The sequence below is a fragment of the Neopsephotus bourkii genome, unplaced genomic scaffold (assembly GCF_033783945.1).
Source record: "Neopsephotus bourkii isolate Nb327-2 ecotype Australia unplaced genomic scaffold, CSIRO-AGI_Nbou_v1 NB_234, whole genome shotgun sequence".
NCBI lineage: Eukaryota > Metazoa > Chordata > Aves > Psittaciformes > Psittacidae > Neopsephotus > Neopsephotus bourkii.
In genome coordinates this window covers 19592186-19619459 of record NW_026900744.1, presented here as the reverse complement: position 1 = coordinate 19619459, position 27274 = coordinate 19592186, and the positions used below count along the sequence as shown (strand labels likewise).

The 27274-nt window shown below is 37.3% G+C and overlaps 1 protein-coding gene across 6 annotated transcripts in view; it reads right to left on the bottom strand.

The window, feature by feature from the left end:
- The window catches only part of HMCN1 (hemicentin 1), a 193183-nt gene that overhangs the window by 39616 nt on the left and 126293 nt on the right, over positions 1–27274 (bottom strand). For 5 of the 6 annotated variants that reach the window (XM_061345729.1, XM_061345730.1, XM_061345725.1 and 2 more), the window contains 21 exons: positions 26531–26812; positions 25142–25309; positions 21893–22006; positions 18340–18426; positions 17768–17959; positions 16840–17013; positions 15729–15842; positions 14200–14345; positions 12140–12290; positions 11229–11432; positions 10464–10577; positions 9288–9475; positions 8695–8791; positions 5624–5785; positions 4478–4591; positions 4143–4345; positions 3832–3913; positions 3573–3704; positions 3202–3351; positions 1671–1830; positions 955–1079 (listed from right to left, as the gene is read on the bottom strand). In XM_061345729.1, the coding sequence (XP_061201713.1) occupies positions 955–1079; positions 1671–1830; positions 3202–3351; positions 3573–3704; positions 3832–3913; positions 4143–4345; positions 4478–4591; positions 5624–5785; positions 8695–8791; positions 9288–9475; positions 10464–10577; positions 11229–11432; positions 12140–12290; positions 14200–14345; positions 15729–15842; positions 16840–17013; positions 17768–17959; positions 18340–18426; positions 21893–22006; positions 25142–25309; positions 26531–26812 (3159 nt within the window). The remainder of the gene's footprint in view (positions 1–954; positions 1080–1670; positions 1831–3201; positions 3352–3572; positions 3705–3831; positions 3914–4142; positions 4346–4477; positions 4592–5623; positions 5786–8694; positions 8792–9287; positions 9476–10463; positions 10578–11228; positions 11433–12139; positions 12291–14199; positions 14346–15728; positions 15843–16839; positions 17014–17767; positions 17960–18339; positions 18427–21892; positions 22007–25141; positions 25310–26530; positions 26813–27274) is intronic. The other variant, XM_061345728.1, reaches the window with a different exon arrangement.

Here is a 27274-nt window from a genome sequence, read left to right as displayed (position 1 = left end):
TTACCCAGAAGGCCAGACTGCTGCTCTGGTCTGGATGGGTATCGGTCAGCGGGTGGTGAGCAACTGTACTGTGCATCCCTTGTGTTTATTGTTTGTTTTCCTTTCCCCTTTTAGTTTTATATTCCCTCCCTTTGTTATTTCCCTTATCATTATTATTATTGGTGGTAGCAGTAGGGGTTTTGTATTATCCCTGAGTTACTGGACTGTTTTTATCTCAACCTGTGGGATTTCCATTCTTTCAGTTCTCCTCCCCATCCCTCCAGGAGAAGGGTGGGAAGAAGTGGGGGACTGAGTGAGCGGCTTCATGGTTCCATCACTGCTGGGCTTGAACCACAACAAGAATTTTTCACTCTTTCACACTAGGCATTGCACTTAATTAACACTTTTTTCACAAAATAAAGTGTTCAGTCTCTACACTGCTAAAGAAGAGTCATGCTCACTGTCTTATGTATGTCAAAATGTGCAAGAGAAGAATTTAATCCAAAATTCAAACATTTTTTCTCTAAAATTCTAGGAACCTGTAACTATTAGTTCCCTACCATGCTACTCTGGTTTCAGCTGATGTGCTTTGATTGAAATTAGTGAAGATAAAATACCACAACAAAAAAAGTGGTACCATAGTAAATCAGCCCTAAGCTTCTCTTTCTCTACAGGGGAAAAAAAAATAATAAAAAAATCACAACAAGTAGAATTTCTCTATTATGACAAACTCCAAATACACCAAAGGAATTCGTTTCTGTTTATCACAAAACACATTTCCAGCAATTTCAATCATTTTGTCATTGACAGAACATTCTGGTTAATACACTGTGATATCTACAGTACATGAAATAGGAAACACATGCATATAGTATTACACTGAAGATAGGCATTCATTTCTTGGCCCTCTCTCGGGAGTGCTTACAAAGATAGGTTTGTGGACTAGATTTCAGCTTCGCATCTTTGAAAACTCACCATATACATTCAAGTTGAAAATTCGGTCTTCCTCGCCTGCAGGATTAGTAGCCACACAACTGTATTTTCCTGTATCAGAACTGAGAGCTCTGGAAATGTTTAATGTGCTGCCATCTGGAGTTACTCTACAAGGAAGGTCATAAAACACAGTGAATTTGTTTACATATTCCTATGATCTGGCAAGTAGTCAGTTTTGTACATTTAAATCAATTATCTCTATCCTCTTGGGAATTTGGTGAGAGAACCATTGTTTTTTGCAAATATTTTCATTAGAGAGAGTCTAGAGATCTTCTCCTAGAGAAGACCTGTTTAACCTCACATTGGGATTCAATTCCAAATAGGTTTTTAAAGATTCCATAATGAAAAGCATCAAGAGTAAAATGTTTCCATGTCTCAGATCTTTTCCCTCCAAAGAAGCTTAATGGAACTTACTGACCTGAATAAACTTTAATGAACCTGAAGAACTTCAACAGAATTTATTAACTGAGAAAGAAATAGCTTTCATACACTTATCTCTATGCAAAAAAAAAAAAAAAAGAAAAAAGAAAAAAGAAGATTTATAGAAGCTACAAAGGGAGATGATGTTCCTAAACTAAGCTAAGACTCAGGCCCTCTTTACACTCATTCCTCAGGGGCCTTTTTTATGCTCCCTCTTTAGGACCCTTTGAGGTTTAGAACTGTAGAAGAGAATGAGGTGTTCGCTTATTTTTCCTTGCCTTATTCTTTGTAAATCTTCACTGGCAACTGTACTTCCATCTTTAAGCCACTGCAGAACAGGTGTGGGCACTCCATTGGCATTGCAGACAAGCTGGATGCTTTCTCCCAGAAGGACACTGACCTCACCAGGCATTTCAGAGCCAACAATATTAGGAGGAACTGGAAAATCATAATGGAGGGAAGAGAAGATTCATCAGCAAGAAACAATCTAAACTATAAGAAGTTACAATGCAGGTGCTTATACTAGTAACTAGCATTTATTGCAGTATCTCCATTCAAATCTATTTTAGACTGCACATGTTTATATTGTTTCTAGAGGGGGTTCTGCAAATATAAATTCAAAGCCACTTCAATCATTCCTTAAAATAGCCAATTTACAAAATCATAAAAAACACGTATCTTTGCCATTATATTTAATATCTACAGCTTTCTCCTCAAACGATGCGAACACATGCAACAATATTATGAAAAAATCCCATTTCATTAAACATCACAATGCATTGTTATGACTGAATGCCTGTTTAGCTCTTGATCATATGCTTAGAGCACAGTCAAATGTTCTATTCCTTCATAACCATCATGTTCCTGTTAACAGCCACATAATCCATCCTAACCAGCAGCCATTTTTAACCTGTTCGCTTAAAGAACAAGGATGACAGCCATGCTATCCACCAAGACCGTCAGTCCCAATAGTAAGTTTGGAGCATTTCAAGCAATTTCTGACACACTTGATCAAACAAGCAGCTTGATATTAAATTCCTAAACTTGGGGGAAAACTAGCAGGAAAGGAACACACACACAAAGCCAGCAGCCCCAGAGAATGATCACTATGACGAACAGATCTGTTTGGCCTGCTGATGGCCAGCCATCACACATGGGTGTGCCACCACACTCAGCTCACAGCTGATGCAGCTTCTTCCTCAACTAGCAATTGCTGGCAAGGGAAGGGATGATGGCAGAGAGTTGGAGATGCTATACAACAGATGTGTTATCGGACACTGTGAGTATCTAGCGCAATTAATGGGGATGAGTTGTTATGAACAGAAGAAAAGACAGATGCAGCATGTGGGTGACAAACAGCAAGGCAGGAGTCAATTCTGTAACAAAGGTTTCTTATTTGAGTGTGTGTGGGAAAAATCATAAGGAAATTCTGACTGCATTTCTTTGCTACCTCCTATTTGCTATGGCAAAAAAAGGCAAGAAGTAACATCACTGCTTCTTCATTGATAAATGTGTGGTGCTCTACATTCAACCAACCAATACATCTTAAGTGCAGGAGGAAGGATGTGATCAGCAGCAAACACAGCCCTTCCACCTGGTTTCAAGTCAAGGTTAAGAATATTGTTTCATGCAAATTTCTAAGTATATAATCCTTTTACAGTTTTTCCTCACTGACTGCAGATGATAGAAACAATGGTTCAAATTCTCCACTTTTCTACATGTCTATGTTATCTCAGTGTCTTTGGCACAGACACAGTGTCATTCTCGACCAGCATTAATAGTTCTGCTCACAGCACTCTCATGCCTTACCTTGAATAGAAAGCACAAAAGTTTTCTGAGCTTTTCCCTCTATATTTGAGGCAATACATGTGTAGGTCCCACTGTCTAGAAGCTGAGAGCGAGCAATCTGAAGCTTACTTCCACCAGATAAAATATGGACTTCAAGAAAATCGGAACTTTCTGCAAATATGTAAACAAACAGTCATTCCAAAGCAGATCTCAGAGAGCAAACGTATCTTGAGATTTTTTTTAAATCAAAATTTCAAAACAAAGATTCCAATCAGTTAACAAAGCAGTCTGTCTAGAGACAGATGAAGAAGAAACAAGAAATAAACAGCAAATATCACAGTGGTACCCTAAAGAGGAAAAAAAGAGAAGTAAAGGACATGAGAGAAGGATACCTATTGGTTTTCCATTCTTAAGCCATACTAATGTTGGTGGAGGAATTCCAGTAGCATCACACACAAAGGTAACAGGATTACTGACAGCTACATTGACCAACTCTTGTTCAGGGCCTTCTATATTTGGTGGCACTAAAAATTGAATGGAAGCAATAAGAATAGTTTGGTTACCAAATAGTTTTGTAGACTGATTTTGAATTGTCTACTCTATAATATCTACGGTATTATAACTACTGCAGATAATGCAGAGAATGCTCACCATAAACATTAAGATGGAAATGTTTATCATCTCGCCCTGCAATATTTATGGCTTTGCACACATATTGGCCTGTATCAGAAACCTAAAATAAAAGTAAATAAATAAAAATTATGGTGTCTTATTTTAATGCCACATTTTAGAGATATTAACAGCCTTTGCCTCTGCCATTTCAAGGTCCTTTTCACAGAATGAGTCTCCCCAGCAAATACATCTCCTGTGTACAGGCAGTAGAATACACCAATAAACGGCAAAATAATAGCTTAATGGTAGCAGAGCAGTGGCAGATGGAGCATCCCACGAGCCTGGCCTACCTCTGCACCCTTGATTTGTAATGTTTGCCCATCTGCTAAGACCTCCACATTTGCAGACTCCGAAATTATGCGCCTGTTCTTGTACCAGGTGATGACTGGTGGTGGAATAGCATTGGACTCGCACTCCAGCATCACTGGGGCTCCCACTCTCACGTTCAGCACTGTCAGTGAGGTTCCACTGTGGTCTTTGATGCTTGGAGGCACTGTAGAAGCAGCTCAGAGTTATTCCTATCTTTGTTTTGTGAGAGGGCAAAAACCAGCCTAATAAAAATAAATACAAAATACTGCATTTTCAAAGCAATGGATATTATTTCAGAAATTAGTAAAAAACAAACCAAGGACAGTTAGGAAACTCTTCTTCTGACTTTCCCCAGCTTGGTTTCTGGCAATACAAGTATATTCACCATCATCTAGTAGTTTGGCTCGGGGAATCTGCAGAGTCCGAGCACCTGAAGTGAAGAGAGAAGGCTTGAGATTTATTGTGTACTTATTTTATCAATCTCAAATGCTATTTCAAAATAGCAGGTCCAACGGACTGAACACAGGCACTAAATTAACCTTTAATTCAAAAAAGCACTGCAGTGTCATTCCTTTTTAAGATTCACTAAAAGAAAAAAAAAAAATCTAGCCAAGAGAACTAAAATTTTAGGGCAAATTCATGACTGCTTGGACCATAAATACTCCTTTTAGACCTGTTTGTTTCATAGCTTCTAGCTACTGTCTCCTAACATAATTATGCCCTTTCCACTTTGTCACTATCTCATTCTTTATTCCTTAGTCTCACCTGTCTTCACTTGTGAAGCTTATTGCCTCTGCCTACTTCACTAATCTGCACAGATGCTTCTACTGACATAAAGCAATTTCCATGTCTGCACCTTATACTCCGCTGTAACACAGCCCACCTATCATGTTATACCAGCACGATAAGATTGAGCAGCACAGCAAGTGATCTTCACTTTTTACCCTGGGCTGAAGGTAAGCAGCAGCAGTAAAATGACAGACACTCCCAGACCTTATTTAGTGAGGAGCTTTGAATGGTTAAGAAGACCTCAGAATACAAGGATTTCTTCCTGAGAGTTCAGGATTAATCCAGTTTCCCACTGAAGTCAGTGGGAAGATTTTTACTTTTTACATCTAAGCCAGCAGAATTTATCTTAGCTCCACAAAATTTCTGATCATTTCTTTGAAAGGTGAGTCGAAGTGACTCAACTTTAATGAATACCTATGTCAGAGCACCTCTGTTACATGATTTGCCCTCTAGTCTTTTCCACGCAGTTTACTGCAGCGTTCAGTCTCAGCCAGTTTTCTTTAAAAATGAGCCCACCCAACAGACAAAAAAATTATTAAACACAGTAGGCCGAGTGTCTTGTCTACTCACTGGAACAATACTAAGAATACAGTGACTCCATAAAGAGTGCCATTATCAAGACAAAACAGACAGAACTTTGGCTGAAAGGCTATAGAAATAACTGAGTTCTCACCAGGCACAATAAGAGTGTTGGTATTTGAACTGATAGGTTTCCCATTCTTGAGCCAGCTGAGATCAGGAGGTGGAAAGCCAGTGACCTCACAAGTCAGAGAGATGAAATTATTCACCACCACAGTCAAATTCTCAGGATTAGTACCAACAATACTTGGAGGAACTGTAGAGAGAAATACATAGCATCAATAAACAATATTCCACAAGATCCCAATTTACTAAAATAAAGCTGAATTGCTTTATTTTATTTTGAAGGGCAAAGTTGCAAAAATCTTTCACATCCTATAAATGGATACACAGGTTTTGGGGTGTATCTGGAAATACGACTAAAGCCAACCTAATGGTGATTCCTGTTACTGTCATTCACAAAAAAACCTCAGTGATTTCATTGCAGTCCTTCTTTGGTTTTGGGAAGGCTAATTAACTTTTAAGATCCTGCAGTTCCTGACTAATGCACTATCAATTTTAAAACACTGTACTCATAGAACATTTGCTATGTAAGGCAGGACAGATTAAATTTACCTATGTAAATAGGATATGTAGGATGACTAAGTATGCTTTCTTCCTGATTCATATTCTTCCTGAAATAGTTCATTTTCTCATGATAGTGAACCAAAATGGTTCCTTCTAATACAGTTCAGAGTTCTTTTGTTAAACAAACTTGTCTCATACTGCACTAAGCAGTTTAACATTCTGGCATGCAAGCATTGCTCTAAGGGGTGCATTTTTATGTTTACAAGTCCCAGTATTTTTAAATACAAGAATATTTTGACATTTGACCTTTCTACAAGAACCATTTAAAATGAAATAACTGTAAATCTCTTCCTTTATTAAACTCCGAAGTTTAGTTTCCATGCTTTTGCAGTGTGGATATATAAAACACTTAAGAGGAAAGCAAAACCATGTTCTTGGCTCTATTAGGTGGAAAAATCATTCCAAAGAACACATGGAATCCTCTTCTTCAAAGACAGAAATGTTAAAGTTTTTTGGACGAGATCCACCAGAAATACTCCAGCTGCTTTCTGTCACTTGAATGACACAAAACAGTCATTAAGCCAAGTTTATTGCTCCTCTGTGACACACCAGAAACAAGAAGAATCAATGTAATTGGGTGAATTCAGTCCATATTTTTCAACTTGGAATAACTGAAGGTTATTCCTGATGATAAGCATAAAATGGTTCACTAGAACAAATGGTGAATTCTGATCTGATGACATTTTAGTTATTTATGCTTATTTACTTTTCCAGTTACTTTCCCACAGATGTGATTATGGGCAGTTCAATACAGTGGGCAATCTAATATACAGGGCCAAATCTGAGCCATCTTTTAATTAATCATACTTAAATTATGTAGGTGGCAGGTTTCAAATTCTGCAGCCCCCACAGCATTCAAAAAGCACTCACAAATAAACCATAGGTAATCTGCATATCTGCATAGCATAATTTGCTTCTATGTGCATACAGATGCATTAAGGGGCTCAGTTTTAGTATTCGATGTGAAAATTACCTATTTATTAAGGTTAGAGGTTAAGATTTTAAAACAGGATGCTTATGTTCAACATTTTAGAAGGTTTTATTTTGTTACCATTGAGACAAGAAGTGAATTTTCAACTTATTAAAAAGCATTATCCTCAATATTTTATTTAAATTAGTGAAAGCAGTTCTATCAGAAACATACAGAAATGCTGGAAAATAGCCTTCTTTTGACACTGACAAAACAAAGATCACGCTGCTTAGTGATAATGCATTTCCATCAGTGCATCACCATGTGTGGTCCTAACTATAGCCTAATTTATCAAATGAAAATGCATTCATAAAGAATAAGTGAAATATCATGCAAATATTTCCTTTAAAATAGTAACATTAGACTATAGTAATTAAAAAAAATACATGCAAGAAGTTTTAAAAAAACACAACTGTCAAGAAAAGTGAAATATTTGGATTTAAAACTCAAACATCAGGATATCTGGATAGACTCCACTGAAAGAAAGTAACTCCTCAGAGAATGACTCCAGGGCAAATTCTTCCCATGAAACACTTTGTTTGGCTAATTGTATTCCTGAGTAGAGAAAAGAAGCACTCTAAATTTGTTTCATTTAGAATGTAAATTTTCTACATGTGTGAATGAGAAAAAAAAAAATTTCTTCTGTATGTAATAACCTGAATAATTCCTGCAATATGGGTGCTATATTGAAGTGAGAGAGAAGACAGTGCTTGCTTTCTAACTAGTATATAATACAGAAGATCAACTAGCTAAGTATGACAAAAAATACTGATCATATGTAGAAGACTCCAGATTGTACTGTAAAAGCAGATAAAGATGTATGCACCAGTATTCCTTGACAGCTTTTAAAATGTAATTATGTAGATGATGCGGAGTAATGCTTATTTGATCTTCAATTCAGAACAGAAAGCTGAAAGTGGTGCCATGAAGAGTAGGCAGAAATAAAAGGGGAAGTTATGTTTCACTCAGAAAAGTTAATTAGGAGAGTTAATGGAAGGTGGTAGAGAGGCTATTTTTAACAGTGAAATATGTCTTGATTTCTTTATTGTATTTGGGTTAGACTTGTGATGACAAAGGCCAAAATTTATTGTAACCCTATTCTAACTTCACAATAAAGCAAAAAGAATAGAAAGGAATCTAAAAAAGGTAAAATTTTAAAAGGTAAGCTTCTACAATGCAATATCTCTTTGTTTCATATTTTCTAATCAATTTTATTGGAAAAAGCATTTTATGAATATATCAAAATATACTATAATGCAACCTGTTTGTAATTCATGATTTCAGGGTGTTGCAGCCTGTACACAGTGTCCGCACACAGCCACTACATAAGGCTCCTTTAATAATTTCTGTCTATGGGGAATACATAGAAAGAACTAAAATCATGTGGTATCGAAAGCCATATGTTGTCAACATACTTTATTTTTGATTTCTAGTATGTCAGAATCTCCACTACACCCAATAAGATGACTTAGATGCAAAAAGCTAAGTATGTCGCTGAGCAATCTGCTAAAATTAACAGTCAACTAAACTAACATTTGAAAGATGGCAATCAGAAAATTATTACTTACCATAAACATTTAAGTTAAAATACTTCTTGGCACTTCCAGCTATGTTTTCCACAATGCAGACATACCTGCCAGTATCTGTTATTTGGGAATTCAGAATCTAAGGGGAATTAAAAAAATAGCAAAACAACCAGTTGTTGGTCTAATCTGTAAGGCAACCTACTGTTAAAGAGTCAGACAGAGAGAATTGAGCTCAGCACTGTTTTAATAGTTTCATCCAATTTCATTCATTGATAGAAGGGGGAGTTCTTCAGAATACACTGTTTTCTTAAAGCAAAACAAAACACTGCATTTCATAGTCATTACATTCTCTCAGGTAATGTTCTCTACAACATTCAACATTACTTTAAACTGAGTGATCTCACTGATGAAGTTCACAGGATGACCTCATAAACAATTGGGTCAACACAACTGAAGGAATTACACAGGAGTGAGAAGCAGCAGCTGAGGGATAGGAACAAGAGACAAAATTTCCTTAGGTTTGCAGCACCTTGTAGAAGAAAAAGTTCAAAGTTGCGTACTCAGAAAACCTAAACAGTTTTGTCTTTATGTACAGTGTTTCTGATGCTAAAATTGAGTTTTTCGGTAAGAGTTACCTGTAACCTCCTTCCATTGGACAAAAATGTGTATTTGTTGTCTTCTGCTAGGAGGTGGCCATCCTTTTGCCAGGTAATACTTGGAGAAGGGTTGCCACTTGCAACACAGTCCATCACTGCAACCTTGTTCACAAGCACAGTCACCTCTTCAGGCAGATCACCATCAGCTCCATTGATGGATGGTGGTACTACAAGACAGCAAAATGTGATATGAATAATGTGACTTAGTATCTCTTGGTATCTTTTGTTTGGTTGTGGGTTTTGAGGTTTATTTTGTTTTTTTCTTTTCATTTATTTTGGTTTGTTTTTTTTAAAGATTACAGACCAATCTTTTAGATTGGGATTTTAACAGAAAGTAGTGAAATTTTCAGTGATACAGTGAGAGATAATAAAATCCTGAAAGCAGTTCAGCTAGAACAAATCAGTATAATTCAAAGGACTGGAGGAAAACTACACTTATACACAGAAACCATAATGAAGAAGAGGTAAAAGTTCATTTTCCAGTTAGTCCATCGTGTTCTTTGTGATCAGAACAAAAGAGGATTTCAAAGGCAGGATGCCTTCCTAACAATAAACCAGTCCTTTTAGTGGTATCAGAAATAGAAGTCAAGAAATAAGAGTTTCCCAAGGCAAAAACCTTGAGTACATCAACAGACAATGCAAGCAGTGTACAAAAGCTTTCTGTGCAATGTTTGTAAATAGTTCATAGGATATGGACTCTGAAGGCATTCAGTAGTTTATATCACTGATTTCCTTAAGCCTTTGGGAGTTTTGCAGATATTTTAGAAAATGATGACCAAAATAAGGAGAGAGAAAAATCTAGTATGTCAGAATTTTGAATTGGAAATTAATTAGGGAACAAGAGATAGCAAAATAAAACCTGGATTTCTACCTATACTTTTCTTTTTGATGAAGTGTGATGGGTGTAATGCAACTGAATTCCAATAGCAATAACCTAAAAACTTACTGAACTAACAACATTAACACTATTTTCATTCAATTCTGTATGTTTCTACAAAACTCTATCACCTTATATAAACACATTAATTTTATAGTTTAAAAATATTTATTTATAAACTTTTTAAAAAATTAAGTAAACCTGGACTTTACTGCTTCATGAGTTTCCACAGAACTCATTTTGGCATTAAAAAGAAAAACAAAAGCAAGAAAGCTCACAGAGCACATGGACATCATAATGAATGGAATCCTCCCCAGCTTCGTTTACTGCCACACACATGTATCTCCCAGCATCTTCAGCTTGTGCCCGTGGAATCTGCAACACTCGGCCTCCTGGAAGGAAAACACATTCAAGATTTAAATGCAGCATCAAGAAGTTTCCATCATTTCCACACCACATTTCACTAGAGACCTGAGCAAGCAAATTTGTGAATGGTCAGCATTTGTTCTGAATTATAAGTAACTGAAGACTTTATTTCCTAGCTACTTTTTCTACTGGCAGATACTTGGAATTCAACAATGTTCATACTGAAATGTTAGAAAAGAGTAATTAATTCCACATAAAGCAATAACATTCGTTTCCACTCAGCAACATGTAGCCAGACATCCTTCAATCGAAACCATAAATATTTTTTCAGCAAGGTGACAGAGAACTAATAGGCAGAAGGAAATATAAACATAGAATATTCCAGTAAACCTGTTCCAAACTGGGAAAATCTACTTCTGAAGCCTATAGGTACTCTTCACTGTTCCTCATTTAAAGCATAGCCATGTAAACAGCTTCAGAGAGAGGACCTAATAAGGAATACATTTTGGGAATGGCTGTCATAGGTCTCCCAGCAGATGAGCAGTAGACAGGAAAGAAAGTCAAATTCTGAAAAGGATATTAAGGCAGTGTTTTGAAGTGGAACAGTTTGTTATTACTACACAAATACAGCACTAAAGCCATTTCTTAATGTCAGAGAGTGACATTTCAATACTCACCTGGTAAGATTAATATTTTATCAGTAGAGCTCAGAGGATTGCCATCTTTATACCATGTAAGAACTGGAGGAGGAACAGCATTGGTCTCACAGTACAGTGAAAGGGGATTGTTAACAATCACATCTTTACGTTCTCCACTTCTTCCTGTATCTACTGTGTTACCAGCTTCCCATTCCTTGTAATGCTTTTGGAAACTAGGAGGAACTACAACCAAGGGGGCAAAGTGTTAGAATTTTACAGCCGAAATAACTAGTTTAAAAGTCAATAAATTAAAAGATACTGTGATTGTTAAGTAGCAGCAATAAAAAATAAGTGTATTAAATTAACCCCTCTCCTCTAATTTAAATTACATAGGAAAATTCTAGTTGTTTTTGTCAGAATGAGCAATTGAACAATCTACTGAAGACTAATAAATAAGAAGAACTGGTAACAAAGCACAGAGAGTATTAATCAGGAATAATACTTAAACAGTAAGCTATCTGCTTTCACTCAAGTTCTAACTTTCTGTAAATTTGCATAAATTATTAATGATTTTTATATTTACACACAGTGTGTAGACCAAAAAAATGCTTATGTCTGTGATCTCTAGGTACTACTCAATGCAGACAAATACAGTATGATGTCTTGGTTTATGCTAACTTAAAAACTTATTTGACTCATTTAGATGGAGAGTTACCATGCCATTCTACTGAATTCCAAAACACTGCAGATGTCAAAAAACAGAAAGAATAACCAAATACTGAATTTCTAAAAGATAAGCAAAATACAAATGAAATAGAAATCACACAAAACACAAAAGCATTGGATTAGTCCAAGCAGGTGTGAAGGTGTAAAATTATAAAACTTCCAGCATTGCAGAACATTAGAAAAGGAGGCTACCAGATGAACTTTATTATCTGAATTCTGCTTACCTTGTATATTTACATCAAATTCCAGTTCATCTTCTCCAGCAATGTTGAATGCCAGACAAGTGTAACGACCAGTGTCTGATACTTGAGCCTCCTTAATCTGCAGAGTGTGACCACTAGCTTGGATAATGACATGATCATCTGGTTTAAGTGGCTGTAATGTAATTTTACATGGAAATTAATACATGGCTAAATATACACTAGAAATGGCCACATTCATAGAAGTAGTATGATGTTATCTGTCTTTGAGTCAAATTTAGGTTTTTCAAAATCCTTCCTAAGGCAGTATACTAGAAGTAAGAATTTGGTATTTCATCTGCTTTGATACCACTAACAACAGAGCATCCTTCAATTTTTGTTAATGCTTCCGGCAAGGCCTGCTTTTAATCTATGCAAAAAAAGCAGTCACTTAGGACATCAGATTACTGAGGGTCACTACTTTAGGACACAGCCCTAAGCCAGGTCTCCTGGGATGGCAGCCTTGGCCACAGGTGGTGAAGCCCAGCTCTCCTTTCGTCTGTTCCTCTTTGCCTCACACCAAAAGCTTTTTCTCCCTCAGTAGACCTGATCAAGCCCCAGGTTTCTGGAGATGATTTTCTTTCCATGGTTACCAGAAACTCTGCATCTTCACCTTTCTGATCTTGGTAGCTGGTCTCCTAAGAGGATGTGGTTTTACATCATTCATAACCCCAGATGCAAGTTGCTGTGTAAAGGAGCAATGCCACCCCCAACAGGCAGGGGCTCTTGTGACATCTGATTAAATCAGGCTGATTTAATTCCCTGAACTCACTGGCCAAGTCAATGAGCTGATGGAAAATCTACACATGTAAAACTACCATATACTTTTGTGTATGAGGTGGACAACTCAATCTAACTCACCCTACAGCCACACAGCCACTTGGATCTGCAGCCCCTTACGGCTTACGGGCACAGTGTAAACATAAAATGGATGCAGCAGCAATGCAGAGATACACAGCATTAGATGTTACTGTCCCTAGAATTTACATCACACATGACAGTAGAGACTACACTACTGCAATCTGTATCTCTCAATGAAAACACAACACATTAGGCAGTCAACACTGAAATCCTGGCCTGCAGGGGGCAATGAGTTTAGTCCATGCATATGACTGAAAGCCATTTACCTAGGGGCAACCTAAGAAAAAGCTGCTGCTCTGACAGTGGCAGCAAGCTGCTTATAGCCACTATCTATCTATGGGGACCTCTCAACTACTCCCAGCATTATTTTTCACTGGCAATACATTCAGTACCCCCAGGAGGTCCAAGAATTACAGCATATGCTCAAAACAGACAGACATGCTTTGTAAATCCGGCAAGAGCTACTCCGGCTGGAGGGGTGCAGTAGCCTGCCACACTGTAAGTGCCCTAAGAAGAACAGCTAAAGCAAGAGATTATAGTCTTCTTTCTTACAAAGGAGTTGCATAGTTTCTGTTTTATTTATAGCCCCGAGTAAAATGCACATCTGTACTGTGGCATTGTCCTTCCAAACTTCTCCATACCAATGTTTTTGTGAAGACTGTGTGTGGCACGAACCATGCCTCATTCCCCCTCACAGAGGATCCAGATGCCTTTGTGGCTTCGGGAGCTCTGCCAGAACCAAGCAGGAGGCTCTCTGCAACTTCTGCAAGGGCAGCACTTAATAGAACCAAGCATGAGGCCATTCTTTAACATGACCTTTGGGGATTTTACACAACAGCAAAGGGACATGTGGTCATATCATGGGGTGCTACTACTGGGCAGGGCCCCCCTCTTTAAAGTATGAGCCGGTAACAGGCCCTGGAAACTGATGTCTCAGTAGCACTGCCAAGCACCCACAAAAAACCAAGGGTGTCAATTTGCAGAGGTCTGACCAACAGCAAGCATCCTAAGATGTGTGAGAGTTGCTCAAGCCAGCGTGACAGTGGGAAGATGATTTCCTGCTGACTTCAGCACTGCAAATGAACCTGTTAGGCTGTGTGAACGTTTGTTAGTAGTGATAGGGATTATGGAGTTGTTTCTGTACAAAAATCTGCCCATTAGAAGGAATTAAGTTTGTGACTGGCCTGTCCATCCTTGTACCAGCTGATGGCAGCAGCAGGAATGGCGTGAACTTCACACTCCAGAGTAAGGCTGTGGTTTATTTTGATCTTCACTTCTTTAGGGGACAGACCCATCCCTGAGATATCCCCTTTGTTAATGGTTGGTGGAACTGCGCAAAACCAAAGAGAGCAAGTGTGATTTTTGTGACTTAATGCCTTAGGCAGCATTTCAAATTTAACTGGACATAGGGAAAACCTGGATGATAACCTCAGGGAAAGCAAGTGCATTCCTCTATAGCCTGCCTCTTCCCCATAGCTGTTATTTTTTTTTAATATGCATATACATATGTGTGTATTTAAAACTATTTCTACTATATTTATTATATATAAAATATATAAAACTGTACTTAACAGTTTTAGACATGGAAACCTGACCGTAGCTTACCCAGCTATAGAACTTTATTATGTGTTTGGCTTCAATTCTATGAAGTTCAGTGTAATGCAATCATTGAAAAGCATTTTAATGGAAACTAATATTCTCAGAAACACATTTGAACTGAAGTCCACACTTAGAGTAGCTAGTCAAAACTCAATATTTCCATTCCGTTGAAATACCAGTGTTGCAAAATCTTGCTTCCTTCTGAATCAGAACAAAACCATAATATTTCAGAATTCTTCAGCTACCACCACCCTGGTATTGTAATATCTTTTAAATGCTTTCAAAGCATTTTCCATTCCTTTTTTTCAATTGAACATCTTAAATTCTCCCTAACGGTTACAGCAGCATAATAACTGACAGTTGCAGTGGCATTTGGAAGTGCGGGGCTTTATGTTGCTAGATAGCCATACTTCAGTAATGATGTCTTTTGTCATCTTGTCATTATTCTGAATCCAAAGGGGACTTAGGGGACTTATTAGGAAATTAGTGTCATTAAAATAACAACACAGTTACTGTGAGGGAGTAAACCAAATTGCAGTTCAGACTAGAAAATTAAAAAAGATGAAAAATCATGCTTGACTGAGCCCATAATGAAGAGTTTGTGCATTAAAATAGAGCATTAAGCACAAATACTCAAGGGACAATGTGCTGACACGAAGCCTTGAATAAGAAAGCTTTTGTGCATACGGTGTTTCATGGAAGGATACTTAATTAGTATCCTCTGGTTTTACCTTACTCAAGGAAGTTTCCCATTGGATGTTATGGATCCTCTCATCTCCTCTTTTTCTAAAATAGTTTCTTTGCTCACAAGATTCTCTGCTCACATCTCCCATTGTGTTGTACATATCTGATTTGAAAATCATTACCAAAAAAGCATTTCAGAAGAAACTGGAGTTCAATGTTTCTTAAATGTTTTCTCCTGGGAGGTACTAAGATTTTTATTCCAACAGCAGCATTTGTGAAGGCTGCAACAGGAAACTATTCTACTATCCTTCCTCAAGCAATGCCATGAGCTACTAACAGAAATCTGTGTATTCAACAGTATAAGTAACACTGCAAAGGCATAAAAAATGCAGGAATGGAAAAAAAATATTATTGGGAAGTATTTACATACTGTAGATTTTCACTTCATAGTGCTTCAAAGTTTCTCCTGCCTCATTTGTGGCTATGCAGGTGTATCTTCCAGCATTGTCCTCTTGTGCATTTAAAATCTGCAGAGTTCGACCACCTGCCAAAAGACATAATTAATTAAAAAGATCTACATTTACTCCTGATTTCCAACTATTTAAATAGTTTCTGCTGCATATTTTCAACCCTTTGGTCCAAATTCTGCTTTTAGATAATCATAGAAACCTGACTGCCCTGTATACTGTGTAATAAATGAGTGCATAATTTGCAGGAGTGCTTTGGGTCATGAATCCTGTTGCTTACAGATTCTCAGAAAAATCTGTTAACACAGTTCTCTGCAAGAAATTTCTTAAAGATATTTAGACAGAATTAAATGATTTGGGGTTCTGCACATTTCATTCACAGAAAAAGGGAAAGGAGGCATAATCAGTAAGATTTAGCAAGAGGACTTTATTCAATATATGGAGTGGATGTGAGCTCCTGAACTGCCTTTCTGTTTCAGTGCAGTTCTTCATATGAAAGAGGTCCTTAACTTCTTCTGAAGAATGAGCAGAAGCAACAGCCACAATGTCAGTTGCAAATATGAATGAATTGGTAGGATTTAAGAGTTCAGGTGGCCTCTACAACTTTGAAATCCATCAACTTACTTCCCATAGTACCCATTTGACTTATGATTTATACAGTCTGCACTCTCAGAGGTGAGTCACTATTTGACTTGGCTGCAGCTCTTTTTAGACTCCATTCCTAGAAATGCAATTGAATTACTATTCAATTCCTTGCTATCAATACCGACTTTTTCTGAACACTTGCAGTTAACAATGCTAACCTTCTTTTTCATCTACATGGCTTCAGTCTTACCAGTGAAGCTTGCTCCTGTTTTCCACCTCCATAGATGTGCTAGGTAAGAGTCACTTCACAACTTAAAAATGGCAAGCTACTAGTAATCCAGAAAAATGGAATTTTACTAAATGCTACAAAAGTACAAACATAGCTCAATAGAAATACATTCTTTCGTTTTTTTCTTTTGAAATCTGTAACAGGAAACTAAACAATAAAAAAGAAAAAGTATTATTTCTCAATAACAACTAATCATTTACCTGGCAAAATGCGGATATTTCTGTTTGATTCTAAAGAATTACCATCTTTCAGCCAGGTGATCATTGCCGGAGGATAAGAGTAAGCCTCACAAACCAGTGATGTTGGGCTGTTGAGGATAACAGTGACATCTTCTGCATTTCCATGGTTGTCTGCACCCACAATAGTTGGAGACACTAGGAACAACAAAATCATTAACCAGAAGAAGGACCTCTGTGAAAAGCCAATTTTCTTTTCCCTGTTCAGTCTAGGAATCTGGTTGCAGCCTGAAATAGCTGGGAGGCATTCCTATGAGATGTGCTGAAACCCAGAATGAGACAACATTCATCTGGTTTTATCTTTTGTCCTGAAGTCAACAATTGGCCCATGTCAGTGGAATCATCCACCCTTAGCCTTTGTCAAACACAGGTCACCAGGAAGCCAGCCATCACTTCTTGCGCAGCAGCTGGCAGACCCACTGCTTGATGATCCTGTGAGCAGCAGATTGGTAGGAGGCATGATCCTAGGAAATGAGGATGTTGTAAACAAACTCACCATTGTTTGTATGTGGTTATGCAATAACCATCATGCAAAAAAAACACCCAACCAACAGAACTGCAGATGCTTTCAGCTTTTATGAAGAGATCACAACCTGAAGTGCTCTCAGATACTTCTTTCTTGAATCACAATAAGCCAATGTACTGTCCTGATCATTCCATTCAGGCAAGTCCTGTCATAGTTCCACATTTTCTAGCTCTATATTGTCTAAAGCAAAGAACTGCTGTTTATGTTGAACTACTATTATTTGTAATTTACTAAGCTATAAAATTTTAATTTTAGACAGGCAGCTTACACATAGCTGTAATTAAAGTACTACAAAATTCCAATGTGATTATCTGTCTTTTCCTGAGATTAATATTTTCTCTGCAAGAGCCAGCCCAGCTGTCTTACCAAGTACATTAAGACTGTAACTTTTGCTCTTCTCTCCAGCTGTATTGGATGCAATACATGTGTATCTCCCCGTGTCAGTGATTTGAGCATTGGTGATTTGCAGGAAACGGCCACTGGACAGAAACTTGTGATTCTCATCCTCAGTCAGAGATTGCCCATCCTTTATCCAGGTGACCTGTGGTACAGGGTTCCCTTAATGGAGTAAAGAGTATCACAAATATTAGTTGTGGCATAGCCATTTCCAAACAAACAAACAAACAAAAAAAAGCTATTTCAGATACCCTTTAAAAATACGTCCTTTAGGGAAACATTTTGGAATATGCACTCTATTGAACCTCTTCAAGTAATACACACCTCTTAAATTCCACCAGCCTTTAGAGAAGAAATATCACAGCAAATGTTACATTTTATGTAACATTTATAAGGAGGAGACCTTAGTCCTGCTATAAGCACCATGGTTAAATCTGAATTTTTGAAATTCCACTGAACCATAAATTCCATTAAAAACATGCGGTTCAGAATAAATGATGATCAACACCATGGGTTTCATAAGTAATATTGTATACTTTTACCTATCACTTCACATGTTAGGGTAACTCTGTGCTTCTCTTTTACTCTCACGTCTTCCAATTTATTTTCACCCACAATCCCTGGAGGCACTGCAAACAGACAAGACAACAAGTTCGGCAAATATTACTTGCAACCAATTGGAACTAGAGGATCTTAAGGTCCTTTCCAACCCTAATTGTTCTATGATACTATGATTCCAAATACAGTAATGACAGTATCTCAGTGTATGCTTCCCTTAATCACCTCAATCTGTGAATGGCTCAGATCTACCAGAAACATGTCCAGGTGTGAGACATTGTAGAACTAACCTGCTAGACAACATATATGCACTGTGTTCTGCACCCTTAACCATACTAGCACATGCAAAAGGCAAGAAAGGACCACAGAACCATCAAACATTCACCTCACTTCATTTTCAGAGCCAGAGAGATACTCAGGGTGCTGAGGAATATGGTCTGTAGGGCAATATTTCTGAGTATGTGCAGTAAGGCAAAGATGATGAGCACTTGTCAGTGGGGCCACATTTGATTTTATGCACTGGAAAGCTTTTTGAGTTCGTAAAGAAATTCTGTCATACATATTAAGCAGCAAATGATTTACCTGTTCAAAACCATGCACTTAAAAGAGTTGTTACCATGGTGCTTGTTTTCCAACAGATTTATAAAAAAGAGTCAATTTGCCTATTTACATACCATGTTGTTTAATTTTTTCCTTACCAGCATGCTCTGAAATACATTACCAAAAAAATGGATGTTGTTTAAAAACATACATGTATTTTATGCAATGACAGCCAATTCCATACGCAAATGAGCAAACTATATAGTTCTAAAGGTATCTTGCAGCAATACAGATTATGTGTCTCTAGGAAACAGAAGACAAAACAATACCCCTAAAATGCCCAACCACACCCCCCATTGTTAATACAATAAAACTCTTACTTCTTACTGTATGGCTAACTAGTTGGTGATGTGTTTTCAAATAATCTCAGCCAACAGGACTACACACACTCGTGTATTTTTGGATTAGAAAGGCCAGATTATGAATGTGTTAAAGTGGTTAAGAGATCCAATCAACTGTTTATTTCAAAGTAGAGACATTTGTAGATTCAGGCCAAAATAAAATGGCATCACAAATCAGAGTAGGCATGGAATAAAGCAGGTTGAAAAGGACGCCTATAGCTGTAAGAATGACACCTAATGTCCAAGAGATTTTTGAAAGTTTATTAACAAAAATGTGGGACTAGGGAGCCAGATACTACCCTTTAATAAGCCCACAAAATTCAAACTCAGCCTAGGTAGAAGACCTAAAAAGAAGGTATTAAAATTTATTCAGCAGCTTATTTGTGATCTATCACTAAACTGGAAGCAAGTTTTATGAAAATAAGGATTATGTGAATACGTAGAATTCATTTCCACAGAGAAAAATGTTGCTACACCAGATTTAGATACTAATGAAAAGTACAAACCACAGTGAAAAATACAAAAAAAAAAAAAAAAAAAAGAAAGGTTTGCATCTCACTTGACTGGAATGGCAAAGATACTGCTTCAGTATGGCTAAAAAGTTGGCCCCTGAACAGGACACATGGTGAGATGTGGGTTAGTAGAATTTAGCATTCAGGAAGGAAGATGCTGCCAGTACTGGCACTCTTACCAGCTTGTGATGCAATTATAATCAAATTCCCTGTTGTGACTGTACAAGCAATGCAAACCAGACTTTTGTATGGGTTCTCATTTCAAACACAATGAGGCAAAGATGCATCAACTAGTGAATGAATTATATGGAGGGAAATAAATATAACCTAAAATAATAAACTTCAGAACTTTAAAGTCAGGCCAAAAGTTACTATTTGTAAACAAACAGAGCAATTCATCACTTTGGCCTCAAAATAATATCATAAGATATCAACACGTTAATTTCAGAAATATGGCAAAGCCACACCAAATATTTTGCAAATATAAATATTATGCTTATTACATCAAGCTCTCCATGCAAACTGGCTCTCCTGTTGCACCTCCAATTTAGAGAAACACTGTTAAGTCTCTGTAGGGTTCCTATTTACAGTGAGCCAATGAATATTCTGTGTTGCTATCAGGATACATTCCAGTAACTTTCCTCTAGAAAGACAAAGGAATTACTGAGGGAAGAGATGACTGAACAATAGAATTTTCCACTTAGACCACTTGCAATCAGCTTCACTGAGCATTTTTCCTCAAGTCAAACAAAGCCTATGCAATAGATTCCCAGAACCCTCGAGAACACCCTGCCACTAAAAGCCTCCAAAGAAAACAGTAAAACAATGAATGCTTTTCAATGTTTATCCATCTCTTCCATTCTACCAGACTTACACTTCTGTGAGCTCATCAAATAAACATGAAGTGACATGAATGTGAGGCTGAATGTGCATAAGTCAGCGGAAGGCAAAAGAAGCTGATAGTGGTCAGCACCTTAGAGAAAAGAAACTAAAGGAAAATGATGTACAGTAATGTAAGACAACCTGCATCAGGCCTGCTATTTCATAACAAATAGTTACTAAAAAAAAACCCAGTATTTCTTGGGAAAATACTGTAGGTGTGGGGATTATTTTTTTTTTAGAACAATTATTGTGGAAAAAAATCACACATTAATTGTTCTAAATAGCAACCTAAAGAGCCTGCTGTACCAATACTTGCCTAAACATGTTAGCAGGCTCACCCACTACCACACGTGGTTTATAACCCTTAAAATACCAAAGGCTTTACTGACTGAAGTTTTCCACTGGATCTGAGATTTCTATTTTGCAAAAACAATTCCAGCTCCACTGTTATAATTTTCCTGTCCGTCTTGGCTTTGCCTTCACATCTCTGTTTCAATAGATTATTACCATCATGCCACTTATACATTTTATACCCAGTGTTATACAGATCCATATGATTTTCATATGGTTTCCTGGGGCCAGTTTTCTTTTGACTCAAACCAGCTTAAATTCTGGCCTGTGCCAAAAGAAATAGCACTATTTCCCTGACCACTCATTCTTGTCATCTTCCTTTCACCAATACTGGCATTCATAGGCTGTGTGGTAAAACAGCAGGGAACTAATCTGTCTGAAAACTAACATGACCAGGAAAACACAAACGCCCCACTTTTCCAGATCACTTATAAATTGATTCACCTCATTCATCACACCCAAAGGACAGTGAAGCTATGAGCAACAAGAAAGTGAAGAGAGGATAGGAATCCAGCTGTGGGCATCTCCCAGATTTCTCTGACTAGAACAGCAACCTAACTGAAGCCAGTTTGTTGACATAGCTCCTTTTAAGAAAGGAAACAAACCAACCACAAAACACAAGTAGCTGCCAGTTATTCCAAATTATGCATGAAGGATCTTCTTTTTAGAAACAAAAGAAACAAAAAATTCACATGTAGAGGTAACTTCTCTTTAAAATTCTATTTTCTAACCATGTTATCAAATTAGCTTCCCCCCCCAAGGACATACATTTTGGCATAATAATTTTGTAAATATTATCAGAGTATACACTAGATTTTCTTCTTCTGTAACAAAAATTATCATGTACTTACCTAGAACAGAAAGGGCAAAATCTTTCCTCACTTCCCCCGCAGCATTGGTCACTACGCAAGTATATTGACCTTCATCTGCTACACTTGTGTGTGTCAAACGGAGCGTTCTGCCCCCTGAGTGGAAAGTGGGGAAAAAAAAAAAAGAAAAAGTACTATCACTGAAGTCCTTCTCCAAACACATGCTCCCAAATTGTCTGTGCTATCTCTTAATCTTTTATGTTTTGCTTATTTACAGATGTTTTTTTAATGTGGTTTAATTTTTAATGTGCTTTGTTTTGTTGAACAAAGAGTAAGAGAAAGTGTCTAACCTTATTCCTACCATTTCCCAGTGCTTTTAGATCTGTGTTTCACATTGATCATCCTGTTCTTTCTAGTCAGCAACTTCCAAACTACCCTGGCATAACCATCTCCCCCACCCCACCCCAGTACTGGTTTATCTGTAATGTTTTAAAATAACAGATTTCTCTTAATACTGTGGCAGAGCTGTTGTCAGAAAAACTTTGCACAGGCACACTAGCTTAAAAGGAAGAAGATTTGCAAGCATGTTTGACCCAAAGATCAAGAATATCCATGCTCTTCCATAGCAAAATATCTTTTCTTCCTTTTTGGCAGAAAAACAGCAAAACAAACACCAGTGAGCATTTAAATGTGAAAACAAGTGGCCATCCTTCAGCTTTTTCAGTTTCTCTTTAGTAGCTCTCACATTAAGCAGTCATTACCACACAGTACATCATACCTGAACTACACATCTCCTGCCTGAGGGTATCCACAGGTTCTCATTATTGGGATATATATCCCAGAAAATTATGTTCCTGACCATATGCTTTGAAGGAAGAAAGTGCTGACCTGGTTAATGGGTGTGCCCCTGCCCAAGGAGTTCTACCTGCTGAAAGGAGTACTGAGACAAAAGGTTCAGTTCTTGCAGCCTCAGTTTTCGCAGCACTCTTAATTCCTTCTCCCATCCACACCCTGAACAAAGCCATATAAGAAGCAAAATGAAGCAGATCTCTGCCTGCAGGAGACTGTAACTTTTTCTGGTATCACATACCACAGCACACCCAGGGCTTCAGTGCTGAGGCAGGATATAATTTTCTACATTTAGCTAAAACCTAATCAAAGCTTTTCTCCTTCCTAAAGCTAGTGTGCAATTTAGTGCATGGTCTGCAAGGAAAACAGTGGTGGATATTATTTTTCCTTTTTTTTTTTTCCCTAAAGGATATATAAGAAGCATCATCAGAAGGAAACATCAGCATCTGAATTGAAAAATTAAAGGTTGCCAGCAGCATGTCCACACATTTAAATCATCTACAATGCCAAGTGTGTTTTCAATCAACAGAACCAAAATCTTGCTTTGGCAAAGCATTTTACCTCCTTAACTAGTTGAAGAGGGAGATTTTGTTGTTGTTCTTGCTGCTTTGGTGTTTTACAGCTGTACAAGCACAAATAAAGTTCTAAATGCTGTGTTGGTTACAGTTTACCACCACAATGCAGTTTTTTAAAGCACAAAGTTTGCTGGAAAACAAAACACTGAGTTCTGGCCTGTTTCCCTGCTCCCACTGCAGCTAACATTCAGAGACAATAAACATCTTTTTGTCTCTCACCCTTCCTGACTCTGCAATCCGGGTGGTGATATTAGTGTGGGTGTAGAAATCAACAGACAGGACAGAAACAATCAAGCCCAGAAGACATCATTTTTGTTAATGGCAATGTCACACAAAAAGGAGCGCATACCAATTCAGATAGTCAGATTTATACTGGATAATAATCAGACACTACTCCTTTTTCCATGCGCCATCTGTAAAAATAGGAAAGTAGAGGACAGGACTACCTGTAATGTTAACAGCTACCCTGATGAAAAAGCTACACTTTTCATCAGCTACACTGATAAAAAAATCCTGAAAGATTTCAGCTTCAAATCCAGTCTTAGCTGAGCTTCTAAACACCTTCCAGTTCCTTTACCTTTCACAGTTTTCTTGTGTTCACGCTGTATGATGGGTTTGGCTTTACACGGTGGCTATGTCAGAGTATTAGAAACTTCTTCAAAATTTATTTTCATTAGATTTTTACCTATGAGTACAAACCCAAAATCAAAGGAAAATCTGAATTGTCACCTACACACCTTGGTTGTAACCAGATATTTCATTACTTCTATGCAGTCCACAAAGCTGATTCCCGCACACGTGAATTCAATGCAAAATATGTTGCCAGCTTGGTACGCATTTTCTGTTTGTAACCTCAAGAACACTAACTCAATTTCCGATTGTAAATACAAAGCTTTAACATCACTGCAACAGGCTACCATGTATTCTTACTTCTATATGGTATTGCAGGAAAATGGTTTACAGGAACAAGTACCAAGCCCCTCATATTTCAGATGTCTCAGTCAATTACTACTGTCATAAAAAAGCATCTGAACTAGTTCTCTGTAGGTTGTTAAGTCTTGAAAATCAAGATCCCTGATGAATTGCATCTGTTTCTCTGCTTGACTATCATGAGTTTCTCCAAATCTCCTGGATTAGTCTTCTTGTTAATGCAACATTCTGCATTTGACTGACCATATAATTGCAACTTTTATTAGATGACATTCTGGAGATCAGATTCAAGTTAGCTGTTAGATTCAGTTTACAGCAGTTAGTTGTAAATAGCTGCAAGGCCAGAAAGTATTTATACATATTAATTTCTGAGGTTCATGAACAGAAATTCATGAGGTTCATGAACATTTCCTTTCATTTTTATATACAGACTCACAGAAATGAAAGATGTATTTTGTTTATTGTCATTTATATTCATTCTCTCTAAGGTTTTTCCCCTTTAAAAGGTAAAATAACTGCAAAGAAAAAACTAATCAAATGAGAGAGCTACTGCAGTATATATTCTGGCATTGACAAAGCAAGATGTCACCATCAGACATATCTCTGGTAATATAGATTAGACAAACACACGCTAGCAGCCAGAATAACAGCTTAATCAATGACCAAACAGCTCCCAGCCTTTGGCCCATACACATAAAGTTTGGTAACAATTTTAAACATTTATGTTAGCTTTTCATCAGGCACTCCAGCTAATCTGACCCCATCTACTGAAAAGCTTCATATTGAAAAACTATTTCTTGCCTCTCCTTGTCTTTACAGATTATTAAATCAAACTCTCTTTCATGTGAAATACTTGCACTGTAGATGTAGAGGGCCCTTTGTCCCTTCCCTCTTCTTTTTCTTTTTTTTTTTTTTTTAATAACTGCGACTTTTGTACCTGAGAGGATTCGCACTGAGTTATTCAAAGTGACAGGCCATCCATTCTTGAGCCATGTTATTGTTGGCAAGGGAATTCCTGAACCTTCACAAACCAGAGAGATGGGATTCTTCTCCACAATGCTGATGTTTTCAGGCACATGCAGGTAACCAGCAATACTTGGGGGAACTGCAGAAAATAATAAAGAGAAGCCATGCTTCAAAACAATTAATAATTTTGATCTAAAAAGTTTGCAAGTTTGGCAAGTAAAGTTCAACAAGACTGAGACATTTAGTGCTATATATTAATGACAGCTTCTTACTGTGTAATGGCATAGAAATACTTAAATTAAAGTCTATTAGTTCTACTACTTTTATGGCTTAAGATCCATAGTATATAACGTTTATAGTAGTTCTGCCCATCTACACTAATTATAATTTCCAGTATCTAATGAAACACTATGGAAAATTTTAACATCGACAGAATTATATGCTTTTTCGAATGGAAAGAACAATCCTTATTAAAATAACTATCGCTAATTTAGCTTTTCTTTGCCAAGAATAAGAATATTTCCACTTTGGAAGCAGTTCTGCAGTTCTACTTTATACTTTAAAACATGAAGTCTGGGGTCAAGAACTGACCAACACCCTTCAGCACTCTGAGCAGCCTGAGGGGGTTTGAAGTTTCTCTTTACTACCCAGAAGTCTGATAATACAGTACAGCAAATGCATCAAATAAAAAAATAATAAAAAAAGGTAAATAATTTTGGCCTCTTATTTTCAATAATGAGAATTCCTGTAAAACATAAATGTTCTGTTTGTCGAATCATAGTCATATGCAAAAGTGTGACAGTGGTCATAAGATAATGTCCTGATCAATGCCATTAAGTCGAATTATGGAGATGAATTACAGTTGGAGGTACAGTCTTTAAATCTGATTGTGCAAAATGGGAGAACCTGATAATCAAACACTTGAGAAACTGTTTATCTTCGGGTAAAATCCTCTAGCAGTGGCCAGGTGTTCTTGGGTGTTCTTGGTTAAACCTTGATTTTTTTTTTTTATCTCCCACAATAGAATGTTTCCCACCATGACGCTCAACCAATATTCTATGAAATTTTACCGTATCTTGTTTTTCTCCTCAGGAGATGGAGCAACTGGGGATGGACTGACATTATCAGACACAGAGGTAAGATTTTAAAGTATTCTGGAGTTATAAAATTGGATTTAGATTTCTTTAACACTGCAGTTGAAACTGCATCACTGATATGCAATTGAAACTACATCACATGTAAAGTTTGCAATAGATATAGGTCGTTCATTTAGCTACACAACTGTTTCTTGCTTGTCTGTGGGTAAATTTGCACGTCTATTTTGTTTCTGTTATGCCTGTCCCATTTTGCACATACTCACCATGAACATTTAAATCGTATTTTCTGTCAGATAGCCCTGCCACATTGGCAGCAACACAGACATAGCGGCCAGTGTCTGACACCTGGGTATTTCTTAGTTGAAGAACGCGACCATCATGAAGTATCCCTATGTCCCTTCCACTAATCAGTGGACGGCCATCCTTCATCCAAGTTATTGATGGTTCCGGAATGCCCTGTACCATGCACTCCAAGGAAACTTCATTTCCTTGGGTAACGACAACTTCCAATGGGTGGCTACCACTATTTAATATAGTTGGTCGAACTATGAAAGAAAAAGAAAGACAGCATAGAAGTCAACTGGAAGCTACATTTCAGGGTGGTCACCTATTGCTGAACAGAACAATAATCAAGTTTGACAGATCAACATTTTAGTAAAGACTAGTTTTTGCAGCTTACCACTTACAAACCAGTTAAGGTCACTCAGCAACTCATAGCATTTTCCACAGGACAAAGAAGACATGAATAACCACCTCCCCACCACCACCCCACAAAGTAAAAATGTTCTTTAAAATGCAGCTTACATTTTTTAAAAATGCAAACAGAAGACAAAAACAGTTCAAAAAGTCTGCCCCAAACACTGAAAATCATTACAGATCTTTGAAGATATTTTCTTTCATGGAATTGTTTAAAAGTACCTCCTTTTATTCCTGACCAAAATACAGAAGTAGCAGTAAAATCTAAGAGAAATCTAAGTTCAATTTGTTGTCTTCATCACTACAATTAA